The sequence below is a fragment of the Penicillium diatomitis genome, assembly GCF_028827545.1.
Source record: "Penicillium diatomitis strain IBT 30728 chromosome Unknown utg000015l_segment0_segment0, whole genome shotgun sequence".
NCBI classification, from domain to species: Eukaryota; Fungi; Ascomycota; class Eurotiomycetes; order Eurotiales; family Aspergillaceae; genus Penicillium; species Penicillium diatomitis.
The window spans coordinates 131,823-153,493 of record NW_026623187.1 but is presented as its reverse complement, the minus strand read 5'-3'; the positions used below and the strand labels follow the sequence as shown (position 1 = coordinate 153,493).

The window sequence follows — 21,671 nt, the reverse complement described above, 5'->3', positions numbered from 1 at the left end:
GGTGACGAGTGTTTCAAATTGCAAGCGAAGTCATCACAATCGAAATAGATTGGACGCCCACCTATTGTATTGTACTTTTGAAGATGGGCTTCCCAACCTTTTCAGCTCGTTAAAGGTTGTTGAGAATGACGCAAGAAGGTGTCCTCCATCAAGATGGGCAATGCCCTCTCTCCCATTTGTGTATTAAAGGCAAGGCCACTACAATTATTCAGTAAACACTGTTCAGTATGTTATGAATGAATGAACGGACTGCAAGGGCTAAGAAGCGCAACCCATCGATTCAGATGTATTGCAAAAATCAAAGGAAAGAAAAAATAAAACAAACGAAATAGCTTCCAAGGGTTGACGCGAACAGTACTGGGTATCGAACGATTAGAATATAGAAGAGGCCACCCAGTAGAAAAGCTCAAAATACCCGACCTGAGATTGATAAGACGAGAAGGGAAGAGAAGAGAAGAGAGAGAAAAAAGACCACCAGCTTCTGCGAAAGACGCGCTCTTAGCAGGGAGATGGCATTAAGAAGAGACGTGCTGAGAAGACTTTTGTGAATCAAGCGAGTCTCTTCCAGGCTGCGCTATATGCGCTCTTCATGAAGGGTGTCGCCGCGCTCACCTCGTCCTCGGCGTCACAAGCAATTCGATTTCTGCGGTGGATCTCGGAGTTGATGTCTCGAGACGACCTCGCGCACGGGGTTCGGAAGAAAGCGTCGAGTCTGATAGAACACACGTCTCCACGTGAGTAATGGTGTTATCGGTAACGGAGGTTTCACGCAACGCCTCGTGGAAATCCTGCGCGCTGCTCGAGTGGCCCAGAGAGTGCGCACGCTGCGGCGATGAGCTTCCCCCTGTATGAGCAAACGCGGACGTCTCTTCAATGTCCGCGCGTGGCCAGCGCGCTCGCGAGGAGATCAAACTGTACAGACCGAATTCGCTGGAAGAGCGACTTGGGCCGGATCGATCCGGGGCAGGGGAGGGTCGCTGACAGACGCAGGGTCGGGCGTGAGTCAGCGAGCGAAGGCGATTGAGCACGGAGAATTCGAGTTTCAACTTGATGCTATATACGGCGACTTTGAGACCGATTTCCATATAGTGGAAATTATATTCGGCGACGAGGAGAAGACCGTTGAGAACGAGTACGAACACGTTGACCCAGATCAGGTGGATGATGACGCGTCGGCCTTGTTTGCCGCGAATTTCGAAAATGAGGCCTAGAGTCCGGCATGCTTCGCGGATATAGATCATGCAGATGACGAAGTCTTGAATGCAAAAGCCTGCTAACTGGATGCGGTCGAAGATGGCGGCGGCTCGGGCGAAATGGAGCTGCTCTGAAAAGAGGCAAAAGACGAGGACCGTCATTGGGACATGCAGAATGATAGCTATCACGATGATCATGTACAGAACCCAGCGGAGCTTGATGATATCTGGAACCACGAGATGAAGACGGGAATAGAGGACGAGAGCTTGACCGGTGACCATGGCATACCAGCCGATCATGAAAACAATGGTCATCGATAGATTTGGGCTCAGGGAGACCAATCGGACCATTGAGGAGAGGGTATGGAGAAGGATGCCCCATGATGATATTTGGATGCTCCAAAAGTAAAGTCCCCGATATCGGACGAAGGTGTCGAAGACGACAATAATCACCTCGAGTGCATTGTACGACCCAATCGCCAACAAGGCGACTACCTGCAGAATCCACATGTTCTGGGAGAGAACCTTCCCCGCCTCTGGCGGAAGAGTGATGACCACCTCGTCCATGATGAAATGAGTGGATGCATGAAGGGTTTACGAGACGAGGAACATTTTGCGCGTTGAAGAGGGGGAAAGATGAACGATGTGGAAGAAGCGTTTGGCAGATCGGGAGTCCAGGACCCCGGCAGGTTAAAACCAGTCACCGTGCTCTTTTGACAAAGAAATGAGGGAAAATCGATTGTGATGGACAGACAGTAGTCTATCCCAGACTCTCGCGCACAGTCAACAATCTTCCCCGTGCGTGAAGCATCCCCGGGAGTCAGTCAACTCCGAGGTTGGCGCGGCATGTTCCGGAATCTAGATCGCGACCGCCGATATCTGCACTAGACCAGGGAGCAGTTGCTCGTTTGCCGTGGAGCTCAACGGCGCCTAGGACAGTCAAGACATGTGGGCCGACGTCGAGCTTGGGTGGAATCATTTCCTCCCTCGTGGGGTGGCACAGCTCGGGCCAGCTGTCATATCGCCGCCACGGGCCACATTAGCCGGAGAGGCCGCCAAGGGGATGATGATCTTCGCATGATCTCTAGGGCTGAAAGAGAGTGTGTGTGCGAGGCATTTTTCCTCCTCATGGCACCTCCGATCCGGCGACACTCACAATCCCGGCAGTCTCCATTGGTTGTTGGGGATTTTGGGCCATCAGGATGCAGCAGGATAGTCAACCACGGCGATGGTGGTATCGAACCACCGATGGCACAGCGTGGTCGAGCCTCGCCCTCTTTCACCATCAATCAATCGCACACACGCCTTCGTTTGACTCAGGATGCAGTAAGAGGGTGGAAACGAGTGCCAACGGCTCTTATCATGAAGTCATGTTGCCGCCTGGCAAGGATGTGGTGGAGATGTGGTATTTTGAGACAAAGAAACACATCCATGTCTGTGGGATGCTCCTCCAATGGTGGATCTCGACGGCGCCTCCGGCCACGAATGTGGACTAGTGAATTCCGAGATAGAGTACCGCAGCTGTCCACAACAAACAATCCGTCTCTAGGCGGATGGATTTTTTTTTCTTTGTGCTCTCGTGGGACTTTTGTACCGTTTGGCTCTGAGGGCGAGGGGGGGAAAGTGTTGTTATGGATCCACACATCAGACGTTAGTGTGAAAGTGTGAGAACTTAAGAAAGCTGGAATTTGAGCCGCGTGGGGACCCGCATCGAAAAGGGAAGTGGCCCCTGCGTCCGCCTCGGAGTCTAGTCTTGTGAATGCCTGATATTCAAGTCCCCCGAAGGCCGTCCTTCAGGCAGCAGTGATTAGATAAGATAATCGCGCCGGACCTCGGATGATGGACCCACCGAGGGTGGATCCTCTCGATGCATACCAGTCAAGTTGCGTGCATTCTCCTGAATCCATTGCTCTCAACACGTTGAACACTCCGGGCTTCCTCGACATATGTATATTTTATACAATGACTGCCCGCATCGCATGCTGAATAATGAGCTCATCTAGCCAGAAGTCAGAACTATTTGAGTAACGGTGTCGTTACGAACCCTCAAGATGGTCGACAATGGATAATCCAGGAAAAGAGAATGGTCCACAGCGACGTATGTAGAAAGCACTACCTTCTTACATGGGAGACGGGCTTGTCGACCCGACAGGGCTGCGTGGAGGTGGAATGTGACAAACACAAGTTGCCCTCGCGTATTGCAACTACCAGCAACAGTTCCACGTCTCTATCACTTGTGCCTGCATCGCGGCGGGAAATACATATTCTCCTCGACACCACTTGGTAAACAAAACTTAACAATGGGTATGACAGGAATGGTTAGGTAGTGAAATGCAACAACATCCTGGCAATCGCTTAAACTCTCCGGAGCCCATTGAAACTTGGCCTGGAGACAGAATTATGTACTAATCTGAACTCTGACCAGGGACCTTTCTCGGGAGGAGTGGCTCAGTAACCTACTGCTCTTCATGAGTGCTGACTTGATGCCAACCTTGAACCGAGTCACCGGCCCTGAGGTAGCTATCACTTGATGCACACTTCAGTAGGCACCGCTAGGTGTTTTTCTCGGGCTGCAGTCCGAATGAGGCGAATGCAGACATACCCATGGACGGTTCTGCCACCCTTCCAGATCATGTTTCAATTGTACAGTATTTTCGGACATACCGTAATCGAGCGGCAATTGTATATTCTCAGATATTCTACACATATTGACCTTCTCTACACTTTAGTCTCACCTGCTCAACCTTGAACGTCAAATCCGGGACGTGGATTCATGGAATGTTCATTTGAAACAGTCAGTGTCCATGTGCTCTTAGACCTGGGCATGGCTTTGCCTTTCGAACAGCCTGGATGCCAGGTGATGATATCGTTGAGGTACATCGTCCCGCAGCCTGAACGATTGATTTGAAGGTCACTTCCTGCAGTGCCAAAGAGAGTTTAGCACCAGGACTTGAACAGGGTCAACGTCATCGAGGTAAGCTCGTGTGGTCCGTGCGGGAGCGGGCGGACGGTCCTGAAGTTCTTCGCTGTCAGTTCCGCTTTGCTTGTTGCACATGCGAACAGCTCAATTATGGTCTCCTTTTGGCCCTGGAAGGTGAGGCGCTCCGCTCCGCTACTTCATGATAGACTGCGACCGTGCTTACTGACACGACACAATTCTTCAAGGGCGATGACAACTCCCCTGCTGGGTTTGAAAAAACCCTGTCCACATTGTCCGCCAAGATAGCCCAGTCGACCACGCGACTGGATCAACAGCGTCAAAGAGCTCGACGATTCCAGGCTCTTTGGACACTCTACTCGACCTTTGCATATCTCTTTTACTCCATCATACTTGCACTGGTGGTAGGATGGGAGACCTGGGGAGTTAAAGAATTTGCTGCCATTGCGGGCGGCCCCGTGTTGTACGTATTTGACCGAATCTTGCACCTCTGCAGCGTCTCGGAATGGCTGGGCCAACTGACGAATTGTGTCTGTGCGACAAAACAGAATCTACGCGGTGCGCACGATGATCACTCGTATCTTTGATTATCGCATCTCCCGCACCCAGCGTCATGTCGACGAGCTGAACAAACAGCGAGACACCACTATCGAGAAGCTCAAGGTTGCGACCAAGTACAACTCCACCCAGCAGCTTCTTGAGAAATACGGCGGTGAATCACCCAAAACTACACCAAAGTTCAAAACCGATTCTCCCGACTCGCGCAGGGACGCTTCACGTTCGCAGCAGCAGCAGCAGCAACAGGGAGCACGCACGGGTCTGCCTCCCCCTCCGACTGCCAACATCCGCCGTCCAGCACCTTCTTCCCCTCAAGCTCGATCCTTCCCCAGCCCCGATGCTCCGTCCTCGCCGATTCCTTTCCAGACGCCCCAGCAGGCGCAGCCATCCCTGCCGTCCTCCCCTTCACCATTCCCTTCGGTCCAGCAAATGACCGATGATCCAGGATTCGCACCCAACGCGTTCTCAAATTCGGGGCAGTACATCGAGCAGTCGCATTGGTACGACAGACTTCTGGATGTCTTGCTGGGTGAAGATGAGACACAACCGCGAAACCGCATGGCCATGATCTGCAGCTCCTGTCGTCTGGTGAACGGCCAAGCGCCACCGGGCATCAAGACCCTGGAGGAACTGGGCCGCTGGAAATGTGGAAGCTGTGGAGCGTGGAACGGCGAAGAAAGCGAGACTACACAGCTGCTGTCCTCATTGAGGAATAACGTGGGCTCAGATCCAGCACTGGGAGAATCTGTAATTATCTCTGATAAAGATGTCCGTGGCAGTGAGCCCAGCGACGATGAGGTGGTAGTTACTGCCTGGAGCGGAGAAGAAGACAACAGTCATCTGGAAGTAACTGAGCCAGAAGATCGGACGGGTGAAGTATCCAGGCCTGGGTCTGTTCGCCGGTCAAAGCGTGGCAGGGGCAAACAAGAAGATTAGTATTCGCAATGTTGTTTTTCTTTCCTTTTTTTTTTCGTTCCGTCCGTTCTCTGTATTTTACTTCAGCGGCACATAGTTATTGGCATGGCGGAAATTGCAGATTCCCCTTGAGCAAACAGCAAGATATGGTTCTCATTGCCACGTAGGGTGGTCCATGTTTGTTCAAAATCACCAACCAAAAAGCAATACGTAGCGCTCATAGACTCATGTTCAATGATCAACATTTGCCCGCTCTTGCAATGTCATTCTGTCTAGCATGGATATCATGCGCATGCGACCTCTTCTGAAGGCAGCGAGGGTTGAAAGTTTTCAATCAGCCACAACGCAGTCTTGATCTCCGCCTCGTCGGCGGAAGCACATCCTTCAATCAGCGCAATCTGGGTTTTGTTCAAAGTCGCAGTGCAACGATAGGTCGCCGGGACCCCCTTCGCCTCGACACGCCTCGCTTTGAACCCAACTTGTCCAACCGCCTGTGCTAATATGTCCTGCGCTTTGCTTCGAGGGTGCTGAACATCAACGTTGTTTGAGATAATGCGTCTCAGGTACGGGAGTAGCCCCAGTCTCTCGAGGAACGCCTCGCAATGACGCAGGCTAAGATCCGCGCCTGTATCTAGAAATATCGCACCGAGGACACTTTCAATAATGTCGGACATGAATTTGTCTGGCCGTAGACGCGAGAAGATCTCCCAAGGATATTCGGACCCATGGTTGAGTTCGTGCCAGATCACTTCGCGCAATTCTTCGTATCGAGCGACAGATTCTGCTTGAGCAAGGGCAATGGTGGGTCCATTGTATCGAAGAAATTGCCAAAGATAGATGCCATCTACTGTAAGGTCCATACAGAGGAATGCCATCAGACCCGCATTTACGACTGAGTGCTTGAACAAGGTCATTTTTCCCTCTGGGATCTGCTGGTTCAAATTCGCTAGCAAGGAGACAACAACCATATCTAGCACCGCGTCTCCAAGGTACTCGAGCCGCTGGTATGACTGGGTTTTTGTGTCGTGCTCGCACGAGGGATGTGTGAGAGCTTCAGTCAACAGATGTGCATTCGTGAATTCGTACCCAATCAACTTGCTCAGCATTTTGGTATCGACCAGCCGGCTTGCTGGAGGCGTGTCCACAGCCTGCGGTGACATTGATTGAAGGTCAATTTCTGGTATGAACCGGTATAGACAGGTTTGTGCCTTTGAGATACCGCCATCCATATAGGCCGCCCCGATTAAAGCTTCAACGACATCCGCAAGCACATTCATTGCAAGCTTGCGCTTTGGAGGGATGGCTTCCGGGGATATTTTCTTGGAAATGATCGGCGCATGCCATCTTCGAGGAGTGAAGCGGTCATTCAAAATAAACTGATCCAAGCCAACATCCAGAGCCCCTCTCGCGAGACGCTGGTTCTTGACTGATTTGTCTCGACTTTCGGAGAGGTAGCCCTCGTGCCAAGCAGGCTTGGAAAAGAATAGCTGACAGCTTGCCGTGAATTTGAGAACTGCGTCGCCGAAAAATTCGTAAAGTTGGTAATGAGTCGGGGCTTGGGCTAGAGGCGTGGTAATTGCCGTCAATACATGGCGGAGGTCGCGGATCTGGGAGCCCTTGAGAATAGTTTCGTTGAGTTTGTGCGCCGCCATGACAGCCGTCACTCGGTCCAGAATGGCAGATATGAACAATCCAAACATGGACTTTTTCCAGGGAAGCCGGTCCACCGTACAGCCTATGGCTGGAATCAAGTGGATTTTCGGCGGTGCTTCTTCCCTTTCATCCGCCATCTGAGACGGATCCTTGTACTGCAAAAGGTTGCGCCGCTTGGGCAGACTCTGGACCTCAACTTCTACCGGGTTTACATCGTGCCACATGCGGAATAGGCGCGGTTCGCTGTACTTTGCAGTATCTCGGATGATACCAACAGGACAAATTGTGGGATCCCGAGCGAACATCTCCGTGGCCATTTGTGTCCCCTGGTACTGTTGAAGCCAAGCCCCAAGCTGATCAACGGGAATGTTTGGTACGAATAGTGCCACATAGTCCCGATCCAAGCCTTGTAAACGTGACGATGGGGCCTGCAAATACATTGCTGTGATGTCTCGCATATACTTGATCATCTCTGCAGAGGCCGGAAAAGGCAGAGGTTGGCTCTCACCAAAAGACACGGTCAGCCTTGTGTCGCTTTCCCAAAAGAACGTAAGAGGGTCTGGCACAGGTCCAGCCCTTGGGAGTATCATGGACATCTGCAGATCCTCATATACCTGGCCCGTTTTTTGGTCCGTCACAGTGATGCTCGTCATATGCAGATCCTGCGCCGCCCAGGCGTGTGCGAGATCAATCAAAGGATCATATTGCCCGGAACACTCGACGATAGCGGGCAAAGACTCATCTTTTGTAATTTGAATCTCCGCCTTGTTTGACAAGGGCAAAAGATTGTCATTGACGAGACCGTATTCCCAGAGGGCTTTATACGCCTGGAAAGCAGCGTCTTTCCGAGCTGCCTTTTCCGTACGCCACCATCGCTTGCCATGTGCTTGGCGAACGGACGGATGAACGGAGTTAGGAAGCACAACTGCTCCTCGAAGCAATCCATGATCTCCTTCCTCGTAAGAGAAAGTTGGACTATTTTCAACATAGGGATCTGATGGGAGTACCGAGCAGAAATGCTGAAGATGTGGCACTGCCTCCTCTGCAGAAATTCGAGCACTGTGTGCCTGTTAGCCATGTTGACACAAGAAACATTAATTTGAGACGACAAACCATGTACTGTTGACGAAAAGACAGTCGTCTACAGCTTCTTGGATAGCCTCAACGGCAAAATCTTCCTCAAGGAGTCTGTACTCCTGCATGTAAGCTTCTATCATCGCCGTTTCCAGGGCCTGCCATTGTGTGACCGCAAGTGACTCGTCCTCGGTCGACAGCATGAGGGCATAGACTGAATGAGGGTGGCGTGCTCGGCCTCGCCGCTGGATGAATGACTTGACATTAGGCGGTTTATCGAAGCAGACAACCAAGCGACAAGCACTGATGTCGAGGCCTTCCTCGAGAACGTCGGTTCCGATCAGCAGGTTTTTCCGACCAGCTCTGAACTCAGCCAGTGTGTTGCGTTGCATGTCGCGAGATATCAGATCTCCGAGTGATTGCTTACGAGCAGCGTGATTAGACCACCCGACGAATGGGGCGCTACGAAATTTGTCCCTTGTCGCTGGATGCCAAGAGAGGAACCTCCACAGGACGCTGACGGTCACCCGTTCCTTGACGAAAATAATGCCAGAAAACTCGCTATCATCTATTGCATCCAGAAATGATAGAAGGGTTTCCAGCTTCGGTGAAATGTGGTCGCTCTCTCCTGGTATAGGCTGACCCAGTAAAATTTCAAGAAGGAACACCTTCTCCGCATGTTCTTGACTCTCCATCGCCCTGTCCTTGTTGAGTGCTTGTTGTAGTTGATCGAGAGTCGCCCGAATGTAGTAATCAGCGGCCCAGCCACCAAGCTCACTATAGATCTTCAAGCTTCGGTCAAGGAACTTGTCTAGCTGCTCTCTGCAGTAGCTGACCTTTTGGTGGGCAAGTGCCGGTTTGTCTTGAGTGCCCAGCTCCAAGTGTGAATGGATCTGACACGATGGATCATCCTCGCGTCGGTAGGACTGAATGCATCTTACAAGCCAGGGAATCATCTGACTACCGACTGTGCCCTCTGCCGGGCTCAGTGGAGAATAGACAATCTGCTCCAGCCGTGGTCGGTGGACATGTTGTTGCAGCTCCAACCGATTCTGGTGTGGCGTTTTACAGGTAGCATCGAGGTTTGCCTCAATTTTTCTATTCTTGGTGATTAGCATATAATAGAACATATTCACGGTTTGGATTGGTCTCACGTCAATTCCTGCGGTTTAGACCGAATGATCGGGCTCGCCGTCAAACCTAAGATGTGGGGTACCGCATCAGCGCCATTTCTGGCTTTCGTGGGATGATAATGGTTCCGCATGATTTTGTTCGCCGGATGTCCGCGTGTACAATGATGTGCTGGTGGATCGACCTCACGTTAGTCGAATGATTAAGTTTCCCCATGTGAACTTTCACCTCGTACCCTCATCAAAGACTAAAAGAGCCAGTTGCGACATTCGCACGAATCCATGGTTCAGGGCATCCGAAAGAATTGCATGGGTCGAGCAGACGATGCGCACGTCTCTTAGAACCTCATTCCAGACAGCCTGCTCGGTCCATCTCTCTACATGATCATCTCCAGTCAATATCCTTGTCTTGACCGACGGAATTTGAGAAGCCAGCACATCATGTTGCTGAGTACATAAAGACACAGTCGGTGCCAGAAACCATACCAGCTGGAACCATGTCAGTAGTGAATCACGGGGACCTTGAGATGGAGCGCTTACCTGGCTCGTCGGACATCGTTCTAATTCTGCGATGATACGAAGCACGGCGCTAGTCACAAACACTTCAGTGTTCACACTTGCTAACAACATCATTCTGACCAGTCGATACGTACATATGCGTTTTGCCACTGCCTGTATCCATCTAAATCGCCATTTCAATCAGGAGAGATCCACATTGAAAGCAAAGGAGTGGCAGACTTACAGCGACAATAATGTTCTGCTTCATGCTGGCTTCCAACATCTCTAGTTGATACCCTCGAGCTCTGTATGCTGGGGTAGCATTCGTCCCCGACACAGGGCCCGATAAATCGGGGCTTTCATCCATGATATCCATGGCTCTGAGAACCACCAATGTTATTTGAATGTATACACAGGACACGAGGCCTACTGACCGCGTCAAGGCAATTATGTTTGGGCACTTGGGATACTGGAAGAAACAAAGAAACTGCACCCAGTCGGGCGGAGTGGGACACGGGAGCGGGAAGACAGTCTGTTTGGTGGCTCGTGCGGGTTGCAGGGACGGTACATCGGTACATCGGGCTTATCGGAATGATTTGGCTTTATCGATAGGAACGTTGGCAAGGCGGGGTTGACAGGCACCTGACAGGTACCTGACAGGTACCGGAATAGGACGACATATAGAGAAAGCTCTCGAATTACCTGACCGACACAGGGATCAGTGGCCAACGAAAGGAATGACAATGACTGTACATGATTATTATTTGATTCCTCTTGGACCACTATGAAAGTGGATCAACATTAACATCATTGGGGAGCGCAGCCGAACCAAGGTCCAATCCCTCGGCGTCTGGAGGCTCCGGCAAAAACCTTGGTATATCTGACAACCTGCCTCGATGACCATCTCTAAGAGATAATTGATGTCTCCATATGTGAGCGTCATGAAGCGGTGGTGGTCTGACCCATATTGGTAGATGTACGTGTTTGGATGATTCTGCCGAGTCCCGACTCACCACCGAGGGGACCCACGAACCCACGCATTAGATAGCCTCTCTTCCTTCCCACACCTTTCACACTGATCAATTTGTGTTTCACCTTCCTCTTTTCCTTCCTGTAGATCGATATTCAGAAATAGTACGATCCCTTTTCTATCCGGCAAATAATAAACATGGACAAGCGGTGTCGAGGTTAGGACTGATAACTAATGGAGGCTAGAAGCATCGCTTTATTTGTCGTCCCATTGATCTGCACAATTCCATGACTTGACTGCCGGTTCATATGCTGGGTACAGTCCATGTCACGGGTAGAGAGAGCTGAGGTCCAATCTCAGGACAAGCAAGTAGAATTGCATCAAAGGCAAGCGCAGAAAGTCGACCTACCTCACCTTTGAACTCTAAGAAGACTAATTGGCTACAGACTTCGACGATCATATATTCCGGGGAACGGACGTAATCATACCATGATTGATAATACTAATCAGATCAAGAAGCAAAAGAAAGCCAAAGGTAACTGAAAGTAAGAGAAGGAAATAGACACAAAAACGCAAAGGCCCTGACCTTTCCAAAAAAATTCTTATAATACCTTCAAGCGCCGCAATTGGGACCACCATATCTGTCTCGGGTGGGATTAGTGGACGGCCTATGATTTCCTCCAAGATCGTGAAGGGCAACGTGTTCGGCACCGTAGTGATAGGACCGTTTGGTGGCCGGGCGATTATGATTGTCTACAGGGTTTGAGGCGTGTGTTGTCGGCGACCACTGCGGATTGATAAATGCTCAAGTACCACGGATTCGAATATAATATCAGCCGCAGTGTGATTGATGATAATAAGGATAACTACATTAGCCCGACCCGCAGAGTTAGCTAGCCACTAGGTAGCGTCGCTATAGAGCTTCCGTCTCGAATCTGACACTCTCACTTCGAGGATGACCGATAGCCAAGTAGAGTTTCGACCTATAGGGACGTTTTCTCGGGATTATAAGCCGCCTAGCTCTTTAGAGCATTATGCCCCTTACATTCTTCCCGATACTTTCGGGATAATACGCTAGTAACAAGAATTAGAGAAACCCCAGGAAAACTTACCGACAGCAGTATCGTAAGCCGGTCCCGGTATAGTAATAAGCAGAAGCCGGTCTGCTGCGTCTTACAATTACCGGCAACCCTTTATAAGCTTCTGTTTGGCCACATCTGGTGGGACATTGGTGAACTTTGCGTACGCAGTTACCAGACCAGGCTTAGCGCGAAGTGTGTCGAGTCTTGCTTGTATTGGTTTGACCAATGATCCCGTCACTTCCCTCTCACATTCAACTTCAAGATCGAAGCTGTCGAATCCAGGGGTTTTCATGACAAGATCGACTTTTGCGACGTCAACAAGTCGAAGGGGGTCAAAGTGTGCAAGCCCAGAGGAGTTGCTGGCGGCTAGTTTGAGCTGATCTCGGGTTATCACCTCAGACCTGATTCCATTACTACTTACTAGTAGTAGCCGAGACCATTGGTTTTTGATTTATCGTTGGTCGCGCAAACCTGCCCGGAAGAGGTCATACTTACGAGTTCAGACCTCGAATATCTGTTCTGGTCCAACGACGGGAACAAGCAAGTGGGCGATATCTGACAGACAACAGGAGAGATCATGGATAGTGGAGAACATACTGAAGTAGACTGCGAATAAACCGTGAATAAAGAAAGAGGATGAGGGCTTAGAACTGAAGGAACGACTTGCCTAACTTGGCGGGCCTAGGGCACGTCTCACCTCACTAACCTCACTCAATATCCCCTACGAACAATGCTATCGTTCTCGATAGGCGCGGTTCCGTATTCAGATACATGAAAGTGCACGATTAGCAACGCAAATCAAATCCCGCACGTCCGGCTATTTAACTCCCTATCTATGCGGCAATATGACAGCATGAATCAAGGAGTTCATACACATCCGGATGTCCACCCTTTGATTCCATCTGTGCATTCTCTAGTCCTTTCTTCAATGGAAGGTCCTCGCGAGGAGAACAGTGCTTTTTGTTGCACGCGCAAGGTTCATCGAAACCAGCAATTTAATAAACCTCATTAATTGCCGAGGTGAGATACGGCAGCCTGTTGCTGGTCATTCCGACCAGGAAGTCATTTCCTCTGATGATTTTCTTATCCTGACAAACTAGGTGACCAAGAGTGACCTGCACCTTGAGACCGTACTAGCGGGTTACCATTTGAACATCGTGAGTGGGATTACGTACTAATATGACGCAACAGTTTCTAATTTCTCACGAAGCTTTGGACAAGCAATATCATCGGTGGCTAGCAAGTAATGTGAGATGCAGGAATGATAGAGCTGGTGACAATTTCCCTGATTAGCTCCACAGAGGTTATTCAATTTGTCGAAATACTATCCCAATTTTTCACGCGCCGAATAAGCCCCTTGAGAAACATTCTCTTCGCCTCATGATCATGAAGCTCCTTGAATGGGCAAATGGCCCCAGTAAGTCGTCTCTGGTTGGAAATGCGGGATTTACAGCCGGCCAGCCTACATTTTCAGCATCAGTCGGTATTTCTTTAGAGGCAAAATGTCTTCGCTGAGGATACCAGTATATCGCCGGATTAGATACTCGCGCTGTTCCCTACATAATGATTTTCTGATCAATTCTGCAGGCGATTCATAGACTTCATCACCCATATACATCGGAAGAAAGACGACTTTGTTTCAGACAAAAACTGCACTTTTCAACCTTGGTAGCACACTAAGCAGTTTGCTGCAGACAGCGGTTCATCGGAGGTGCGTAACGCCCCGGGTGCTTAAAGCGCGATTTGCCGAAAATGAAAATTATATCCACAAGTATCTTTAAATTAGCTAGCACAGTCGCTTCGTGATGTTCGTCAAGATCTCATTCTTGAAGGAATCTATCTAAGCGCTCAGTTGTCTGAGGTTCTTTACGTGTTCTTCTTCAATCTTAGGTCAAACAAACAAAACCACGTCATTCCAAGTCAAATGCGTGGAACATGACTACAATCAAGTCACTGACGCCCCAAACACGTCCGTTCATCAATAGGTTTCTATGAACTTTTGACCTAAAATAATTGTATTAGGGTGTCATGTAAGTCAGCCCCTTGTATTTCACGTCTGATTGAATTCGGATCTGAAGGCGAATAATTTCGACCTAGGCCATGTAACCATGGGCTCTATTCAGACACTCAAATCAAAAGACCGGCATTTCTGAAAAGATTGATCATTGAGACCAGTCCCCCTTTGAAACGACCATCTGTTGTCCTGTGATGGCGCAAACGTGTGGCTGTGACAAACCTGCATCAACCCCCCTTCTCCAATCAATGGATCCACATGCAACTTCAATGATCCAGCAAATGGTCATATACCGCTCATCTCGAACGAGCCCTTATGTTGCTACATAAGTCGAAGTACTCATGAAATGTGGGCGCAGAACTAGAGGTTTCAATCCAAATGAGCCACGGCCAGCGTGTCCGATGATTCCACGTCTTGAAAATCCGGCTTTTCATTCAGTGTTCTGACAATGGCCATGTTTCATTGCGACGGAAAAATGTCAATGACCACGAGCGACTTGAGGCCAGGTTTGTTTGAGCCACGAGAATACCACTGTCTCTGCCGCCACGGGACAGACACCCGGTCCTCGCGTAGCCCAGCAAAGTCACATCTGCAATCCATGCATCTGCAAGGAAAGTTTTACCGGCAAGTCTTCCTCGTGGAGAACCTAGGTCAACTAGTATAATGAACCGGTTTTGAATGACTCGCGAGGAAATCGCGTTGCTGTGGTTGGATGTCTGCCAATCAAGACAAGGAACTGCGCTGAAATATCGTATCTTCCTGCCCCGACATGGCGAGAAGATGCGCCTGCCTTGGACGGGATTGATTCAGGCCAAGCCTGGACGTGCAGTCCGATTAAGGGAGATATCATAGTTCCCAGCTTGTCCTGTTCTGTATGTCAATGCATGCTTGACGTATACTTCTGAGTCCCGAAAGCCGTTTTATACGAAAAGAGGAGGGACTCCCTTCTGGAAACATGACTTTATCCCTGTCGATCGCCGGCGGAGATGAGCAAAGGGGAAAAGGAAGGTGTGAAGAATTGATCTCGCGTGACCAACGACCAACTATGTGGCTCTTCTGAAGCCAGTCATTCATGAAGGTTGCATCGATGCCGTTGTGGTCCACTGGTCATATATGTGAGCTCTGTTAATGCTCAGGGATATTTACCCCGCACAATTCACCCGGCTGCAGATCTCCTCGTCGCTCTGATTAGGGACCGGAGTGTCTTCCGTGAGACGTTCTGCGCATGAGATGATAGACCAGACAATGATATCCATCGGATTGATGCTGTTGACCGGATGTTACCGTGGCTCAGACAGAATGTCGAAGAAGGAAGCGGGGCACGGGATGAGAAGCAAATCCCATTCCATTTGCCAAGAAATTTGGCTGTGCAGCCGACTGAATCCTCCTCACCGAGCGCGAATTGACACCTGAGATGGAGACCATGGGCCTTTTCAAGCATCAGGAAGCCTGGTGAGAATCAGCCCGTTTCCGGAACTGGCAAATGAAGATTCACTCGTCTCAACTACAGACGCACAGTGTCAACAAGGACCTGTCGCAGAAAGTCAAAACGAGCGTGCTTTGTTCAATTCCCTGTGGAAGCTTCATTCCCAAAGCCCGGTACGAGAATGCCCAGGAGTGATGCAGAGCTAAGCATCCGATAGATGGATGCCCACTTGTGCGGTTTCGGTTTCGGAGATCCTTCCAGATTTGGGTGGTGCGGAACGGCAAGATTGATAAGAGTCTTTCTTCACAGGGTCGAAACGTGGCCAGGTTCCGCCCTAAACAGCAGTACTCAGCCCGAATCAGGGCTCCGTACCGGCTGAAGGTGGAACTAGAGCCATTTCACCTTCCCACACATGGATCGGCCATGTCTATTAATCACGACAATCACGAGAATATTTCTTCGCGCACACTCCCATCTTTCAAGAATAATCCCCATTGGGCCGATCAAATCAACGATGAGCCTCTGAAGCGGCTGAGTCGCTCATAGATACATCTGGAAATGCTCGCGCCGTGTTGGATTGGGCAAAAACCAAGGGGGCCTCAGGCAGATCAATAATGAGGCGCCGCCGATCTTATCTGATCTGAACCTTCGGCTCTCCCGCACCACGCTTGGTGACTCGCTGGTGACAATGCAAACAAATTCGGCCGGAGCTGGGCGTTCCTTACCACCGCTCCCACTTCACGGAAAATGTGGAATTGGCAGCTTCATCATCCAAAAAAATTCGGGGATAAATGAATGTCCTTCATCAAGCACTCTGAGAAGACCCATGTGCGTCATAACCGTTTTGACCGACCCTTGCGGTTGTTCTGGAACGCTCAGGGTCTTTAATTTACCGACAGCATGCAAGATGTTCCCGATGAAGTGAGCCGCGAAGAACGTTAATTGTGAGTGATGAGCGCTCTCCGAATATTCGTGGGCGAGACTAGGCCCAAAACATGGCATATCACATAGACATGTCTTTTTTTTCTGGATTATTACCGATTCTGTAGATATAATCCACCGTGGTCGTATCAGCTTGGTCCTTCCAGCACTGGAGAGCCCAAGGACGCTGGATTGTGTCACTGTTCAGTGTCTCGTGTCCACTGCTCAGTATCCACCCCAGCAGCCTCCACCGTGCTACGTAAGGTCACCGATCTAGCCCTCCTACAACGCGGATCAGGATACTCTTGTCCATTTCGGGGTACGGTTGTAAAAAGCTTTTTGGTGAGTCACGATGGACAGAATTATGGAAGTGTGTCGGCCGACGGCTCTCCTAGCTTCGCCGTCCTGTCTGCATGCTATTCAACAAGTCAGCGATGCTGCTTATACGACAGTCCTCCAACCCTTGACATCCATCCCCGGTCGAAATCTCAAGCGTCTTGATCTTTCCATCAAGGTCATAGTCGAAAATTCACGTACCATCGGACGAATCCTTTCCCCATTTGTCTTCTGCAGCCGGCGCCGTCCAGAGTTACAGCGGAATGCTCCCCCGGCAGCACCAACTCTAATCCCCACCCGTAGAATCCTGAACATGAAGAGAAGGATGCAAAGAAACGTCTTTTTCCGTTTTACATATTCACGAGTGGACACTGAACACTGGGCCTGTTTTACCTAATGAGTCAAAAAAACGGTCCCCTTCCAAATTTCGCCGAGTGGAAGAATCCTCCCGCGCTAAGCCACACAAGGTTGTTTTAGCGGTATAACTTACTGTAGTCTTGTTATCTGATCCGGCCGGTGTCCCCACAGCGATGGCCCACCACAACAGGTTTGGGCCAGAATCACCTTGAGATGGTGGGCCTTTTGGGCTCGTTACTTGGTAATTATGGTGGGATCTCTGGTACGTGAGGGCACCGGGTTACAGTTGGAAAAGAAAAACTTTAGTCTTGCGTAAATAAGCCCACTTTCGCCGAGGTGATCGTGTAGGCTATTGATTGATAAGTACGGCGATCTCTCGGGGGAGAGGAGAGTTGGACTTAGCAAGATTCTGCTCGCTTTCACTCTCTCTCTAGCCTCTTCCTACTCTCTTCTGCTCGTTTGGGCTTCTTCGCCATCGGCATTCCTGGGACAAAGATGGACGTAAAGGCGCTTCGTCAACAGAACAATGTCTGGAGTGTAAAGTACTTTGCCATAGCCATTGGCGGCCTCATGGCTCTCACCATCATTTGCCACTGGTGCGAGTTCCTGATCTCGAGGCATGCTTCGAGAAGGGCGATTCCAGGGTTCAAGAGACTCTCACAGTGTCGACGGTAATATACGCCCTCATCTCCACTTCGCACCAATCTGAAGGAGTCCTTGACACTCAAAACTGATACCTATTCGACAGTGTACTTGGTCGCTTCATGAATAATTCGATCTTCGATGTTGCTCTTGAAAAATGGCTACTTTATACTATCTATTGGTCGATCAATCTGATTTTCATCTTGACTAATAACAATCTGAACTCGCTGATCTATGTTCGTCGTCCATCTCTCCTTCTATCTTCCCTATACGTCGCCTTGAGGCTAACTCTTTCACGCAGGTGGCGAAGCGTCTCGGCTGGTATGTTGTCCTGCTTGCAATTACTTTCACATGAACTGATCTAATCAACTATCTAGGATCTCTGTGGCAAACTTCGTCTTATTGGTATTCCTTGCCTTACGCAACACGCCACTTGCACCTCTATCCGGAACTTCCTACGAGAAGCTTCGTCCACTACACAAGACAGCCGGATATACCTGTATCGCTACCAGTGTCATTCATGGGGTTGTATATCTAAACGCCTGGGCACAGATTGACCATCTTCACGAGATGGGCGAAACCAGGAACCTTGTGGGTGCTATCGCCGGCCTGGCTATGGTGATTATCGGCATTTCCACCATCGGCTGGATAACTCGCAAGTACTATGAACGTAGGTCGTTAAAAAAGTTTCATCAGATTAAGCTTTCCACTAACCTTTCTCATCACGCAGTGTTCTACGCGATTCATCTGGTGATGTTCTTATTGATCATCGTACTCATTTGCATGCATCGACCAAGCTTTGCCAAATCCACTGTCATCATCGTGATCTTTACAGCCTGTCTCTGGGGTGCAGATCGTCTGATTCGATTCACCAAACTGTGCTGGAACATGCCTGGCAATTTCGCCACTCTCACTCCGATGATCGACGGCGCAGTACGAGTGAAGTTGCAGCGCTCTTTATGTTGCACGCCGGGGTCTCACGCATTCCTGTGGATGCCCTCGATACGCTTCTTCGAATCTCACCCGTTTACCCTGGTGTCTAACAGTCCGGTCGAATTTCTGATTCGAGAATACGATGGCTACACCCGTGATTTGATTGAGATGGCTCGGCAACAACCGGGTGTGCGCCTGAGGTGCTCAATTGATGGACCATACGGCCAGGTTCCTAACTTTGGAGAATTCGATCACACTATTCTTGTGGCTGGGGGAAGTGGTGCCAGTTTCACTTTTGCTCTTGCGCTCGGCGTCCTGAAGGGAAACGCTGCCAATATTTCCACAAAGACTATTGACTTCATCTGGTCTGTTAAGCATTCCGGTATGTCAACTTCGTCAACACATTCCTCTTTTGATGGGGAATTATATACTGATTATACAAAGACTCATTGAAGTGGTTCGAAAATGAGCTCCAACAACTACAAGAAAACCCCGCTGTCAATCTGCACATCCATGTCTCAAGAGACGATGTATCCTCGGGGGATGATTCCTCGAGTCTCGAATTAGCACAAACGACAATCGACGTGGAGAAAGGAACCGAAAAGAACGAATGTCAAACAATTTCCGTTGCTGCTCGACGAAAAGGCAGGCCCGACATTGCCAATCTGCTCGCCAGTTGCATCTCACAATGTGGTCCCGAGGCAAGAATTGGGGTGGCGGCGTGTGGTCCGAGTCAAATGACCAAGGCAACCCGGGCTGCGGTCTATCAGCGTACATTTGATGTTGGTCCGTCAATCACTTTATACACCGAGGTATGTATTTCATTTTTCCCTTGTGGTGCGGTACTATTACAGTTTTTGTCTTCATGCTAATTCAATGATGCAGGAATTCGGTTGGTGAGAGCGATAGGAATGAGTGTTTTGTAATGAGTTTTGATGTCATTGAACGTGAAATGAGAAGGTTTATATATCTTCGTTCAGAAAGTACCAGCATCATATTGGATTATTTGGGTATCTAAGAAAGGCCAACAAGCCTTCCATCCCAGACCGGATAGCAGCATCCGCTAGACCTCCGCATTGAGCGCAAACCATACGAGACCCCAACACTTAGTAGACATATCTGAAGTTCAAATTCTCCTGATCAGTCTTGTCCTCAAAGGCGTGCTCCAGATTCGGATCTGCAGAGTTCACATCTGCAGCAGCAAGAAATTCGTCTTTGCGTTTATTTTGACGCATGAGATAGAAGCGCAGAAATATTACGGCAACGGTCAAGCATGCGTAGCACGCCAAGTGGACACTCCAGGCGATGTGGTATCGTGGAGCGTCCCAGTCAAGGAATACCTGGGGGCCTAGGGAAATCCGTCAGTCGATGGAGAAAACGTTGATGTGATGAGAAAGAACTTACCAATGGCATTTCCTGCGGACCAGGATATAAAGGTCATGGCGACGATGGTGGCCTTCTTGGTTTGACCGGCGATGTTGCGGGACACCATTGATAGACAAAGGGTCTGGGCTGACCAGAATGACAGTGTGATATAGTAGGCAATCAGAAGCCCGACTTTGGTTGCAAGGGTGGTATTCTCAACCGTCATGAGGACGATTGTACCAATGTATGATCTGTTGACTGATCAGTAATCTATATTCAATGTTTTTATGTTTGTTTGACGAGTCAGGAGATTAGACTCACGGGACAATAAAGCCCAACATTACCAACAAGTTTTGGTTCCACTTCTTCACAAGCCAGGCTGAACTGAGCAGAATGATAATAATATAGAACCCCAGCACCATGGCGAGAAGTTGACTTTGTAGGGTGGTAAAGTTGAATCCCTTCATGATGATTCCCGCAAAGGCCCCCAAGCCACTGGTTGGAAGAGTGGTGAACACCTGAATACAACAGTAGCACCAAGTCTGAGGGTCCCGTAGTGCTTCCCACACCTGATATACCCGAAATTGTCGGTTTTGGATACCGGTCTGGTTGGAGCGAAGACGCTCGACCATCTTATGCTTGTCGTCCTCGGTGAAACATTTGGCTCGCATGGGCGAATCCGGCATGTACCACATGACGAACGCGCCCCATAGAACAGACAGACAGCCGTAGGAGAGAAAAAGAGCTTGCCAGGACTTGAGAACTTTGTCATGTCCAATCAAGGTGAAGCAATAGGCCAAAAGGCCGCCGACAATCTGTTGGGCGCCGTTCATCATATACCAATAGGTCACCGTGGCAGCCTGTTCCTCGCGCTTGTACCACATGGACGATAGCAACACAAAAGTAGGCTGACAGCATGCTTCGAAGATACCGAGCAACGTACGGCATATCACCAAGCCAGTGAAGTTTTTGCATACCGAATGGAGGGCTAGTACTGTACCCCAGCAGCAAATGTTGAAGCCGAGGTATTTGGCGATGGGCACACGCTGGATGATCCAGTTGGTAGGGTACTCAACCACCAGAACAGCGATGTAAATACAGGTAGTGAGCCAGGAATACTATGCCTGTGTCAGCCCGTTGCTCTTATCCAGGGACTTTTGGTTAGGTGATCACGGATTGAAGAAGACGCACCTTCTGTCCGTCCTCAAGATGAGCGTCGGTTTTGATTCCCATGATGGAGGCAAAACTCATGGTACCCTTGTCGAGGGCTTGAAGGAAATATGTAAGGATCATAATGACCAAGATGCGGCGATCGATTAACTTCTTGAGTCGCTTGCTATCTTCCTCGCTAACCACAACCCTCGAAGTGGAGTACATTTGAACCTGCCCAGAGTTCACTGATCAGTTTGGATGTTTCTAGCACTTTTTTTTCGAACAAGGGCCCGGAATCTTGTGAGGCTTACTTCCTTGTCCACTCGTGACTTATCCATGTGATCCTTTTTCAAGTCGTCGTCTGGAGACATGACACGCTCCATGTGAGAGATATCATTGTCCTTCTTGGTCCCCATTTCAACAGACGGGTGAGCTGTCTCTGACTGAATACCCGTCTCGGGGTGATGCTTGTCGTCGGCCATCTTGAATGACTTGGTAGCAACTGGAGAAGAAA

At 49.6% G+C, this 21,671-nt stretch overlaps 7 protein-coding genes across 7 annotated transcripts; 3 read left to right on the top strand and 4 right to left on the bottom strand.

Annotated features, from left to right (window-relative positions):
• Window positions 1-608: 608 nt before the first annotated feature.
• Window positions 609-1,760, bottom strand: N7539_008883 (uncharacterized protein; the record flags this gene model as incomplete). Its single annotated transcript, XM_056938478.1, has 1 exon — window positions 609-1,760. One exon carries the CDS (start codon window positions 1,758-1,760, stop codon window positions 609-611), a length of 1,152 nt encoding a protein of 383 aa, XP_056785855.1.
• Window positions 1,761-2,395: 635 nt separating this feature from the next.
• On the top strand, window positions 2,396-2,689 carry N7539_008882 (uncharacterized protein; the record flags this gene model as incomplete). The annotated part of the gene is made up of 1 exon (XM_056938477.1): window positions 2,396-2,689. One exon carries the CDS (start codon window positions 2,396-2,398, stop codon window positions 2,687-2,689), a length of 294 nt encoding a protein of 97 aa, XP_056785854.1.
• Window positions 2,690-4,263: 1,574 nt separating this feature from the next.
• Window positions 4,264-5,625, top strand: N7539_008881 (uncharacterized protein; the record flags this gene model as incomplete). Its single annotated transcript, XM_056938476.1, has 3 exons — window positions 4,264-4,287; window positions 4,359-4,594; window positions 4,680-5,625. 3 exons carry the CDS (start codon window positions 4,264-4,266, stop codon window positions 5,623-5,625), a joined length of 1,206 nt encoding a protein of 401 aa, XP_056785853.1.
• A 263-nt stretch (window positions 5,626-5,888) lies between these two features.
• N7539_008880 (putative RNA helicase/RNAse III) lies at window positions 5,889-10,335 on the bottom strand (the record flags this gene model as incomplete). The annotated part of the gene is made up of 7 exons (XM_056938475.1): window positions 5,889-8,316; window positions 8,371-9,429; window positions 9,486-9,633; window positions 9,698-9,950; window positions 10,002-10,050; window positions 10,115-10,143; window positions 10,204-10,335. 7 exons carry the CDS (start codon window positions 10,333-10,335, stop codon window positions 5,889-5,891), a joined length of 4,098 nt encoding a protein of 1,365 aa, XP_056785852.1.
• Window positions 10,336-12,108: 1,773 nt separating this feature from the next.
• On the bottom strand, window positions 12,109-12,451 carry N7539_008879 (uncharacterized protein; the record flags this gene model as incomplete). Its single annotated transcript, XM_056938474.1, has 2 exons — window positions 12,109-12,377; window positions 12,433-12,451. 2 exons carry the CDS (start codon window positions 12,449-12,451, stop codon window positions 12,109-12,111), a joined length of 288 nt encoding a protein of 95 aa, XP_056785851.1.
• Window positions 12,452-17,560: 5,109 nt separating this feature from the next.
• N7539_008878 (ferric reductase family protein) lies at window positions 17,561-19,540 on the top strand (the record flags this gene model as incomplete). Its single annotated transcript, XM_056938473.1, has 7 exons — window positions 17,561-17,736; window positions 17,814-17,943; window positions 18,009-18,028; window positions 18,085-18,377; window positions 18,438-19,022; window positions 19,085-19,452; window positions 19,526-19,540. The coding sequence occupies 7 exons, from the start codon at window positions 17,561-17,563 to the stop codon at window positions 19,538-19,540; spliced, it is 1,587 nt and encodes a 528-aa protein (XP_056785850.1).
• Window positions 19,541-19,746: 206 nt separating this feature from the next.
• N7539_008877 (uncharacterized protein) lies at window positions 19,747-21,639 on the bottom strand (the record flags this gene model as incomplete). Its single annotated transcript, XM_056938472.1, has 5 exons — window positions 19,747-19,988; window positions 20,045-20,256; window positions 20,327-21,123; window positions 21,197-21,388; window positions 21,469-21,639. 5 exons carry the CDS (start codon window positions 21,637-21,639, stop codon window positions 19,747-19,749), a joined length of 1,614 nt encoding a protein of 537 aa, XP_056785849.1.
• Between the last annotated feature and the right edge of the window lie 32 nt (window positions 21,640-21,671).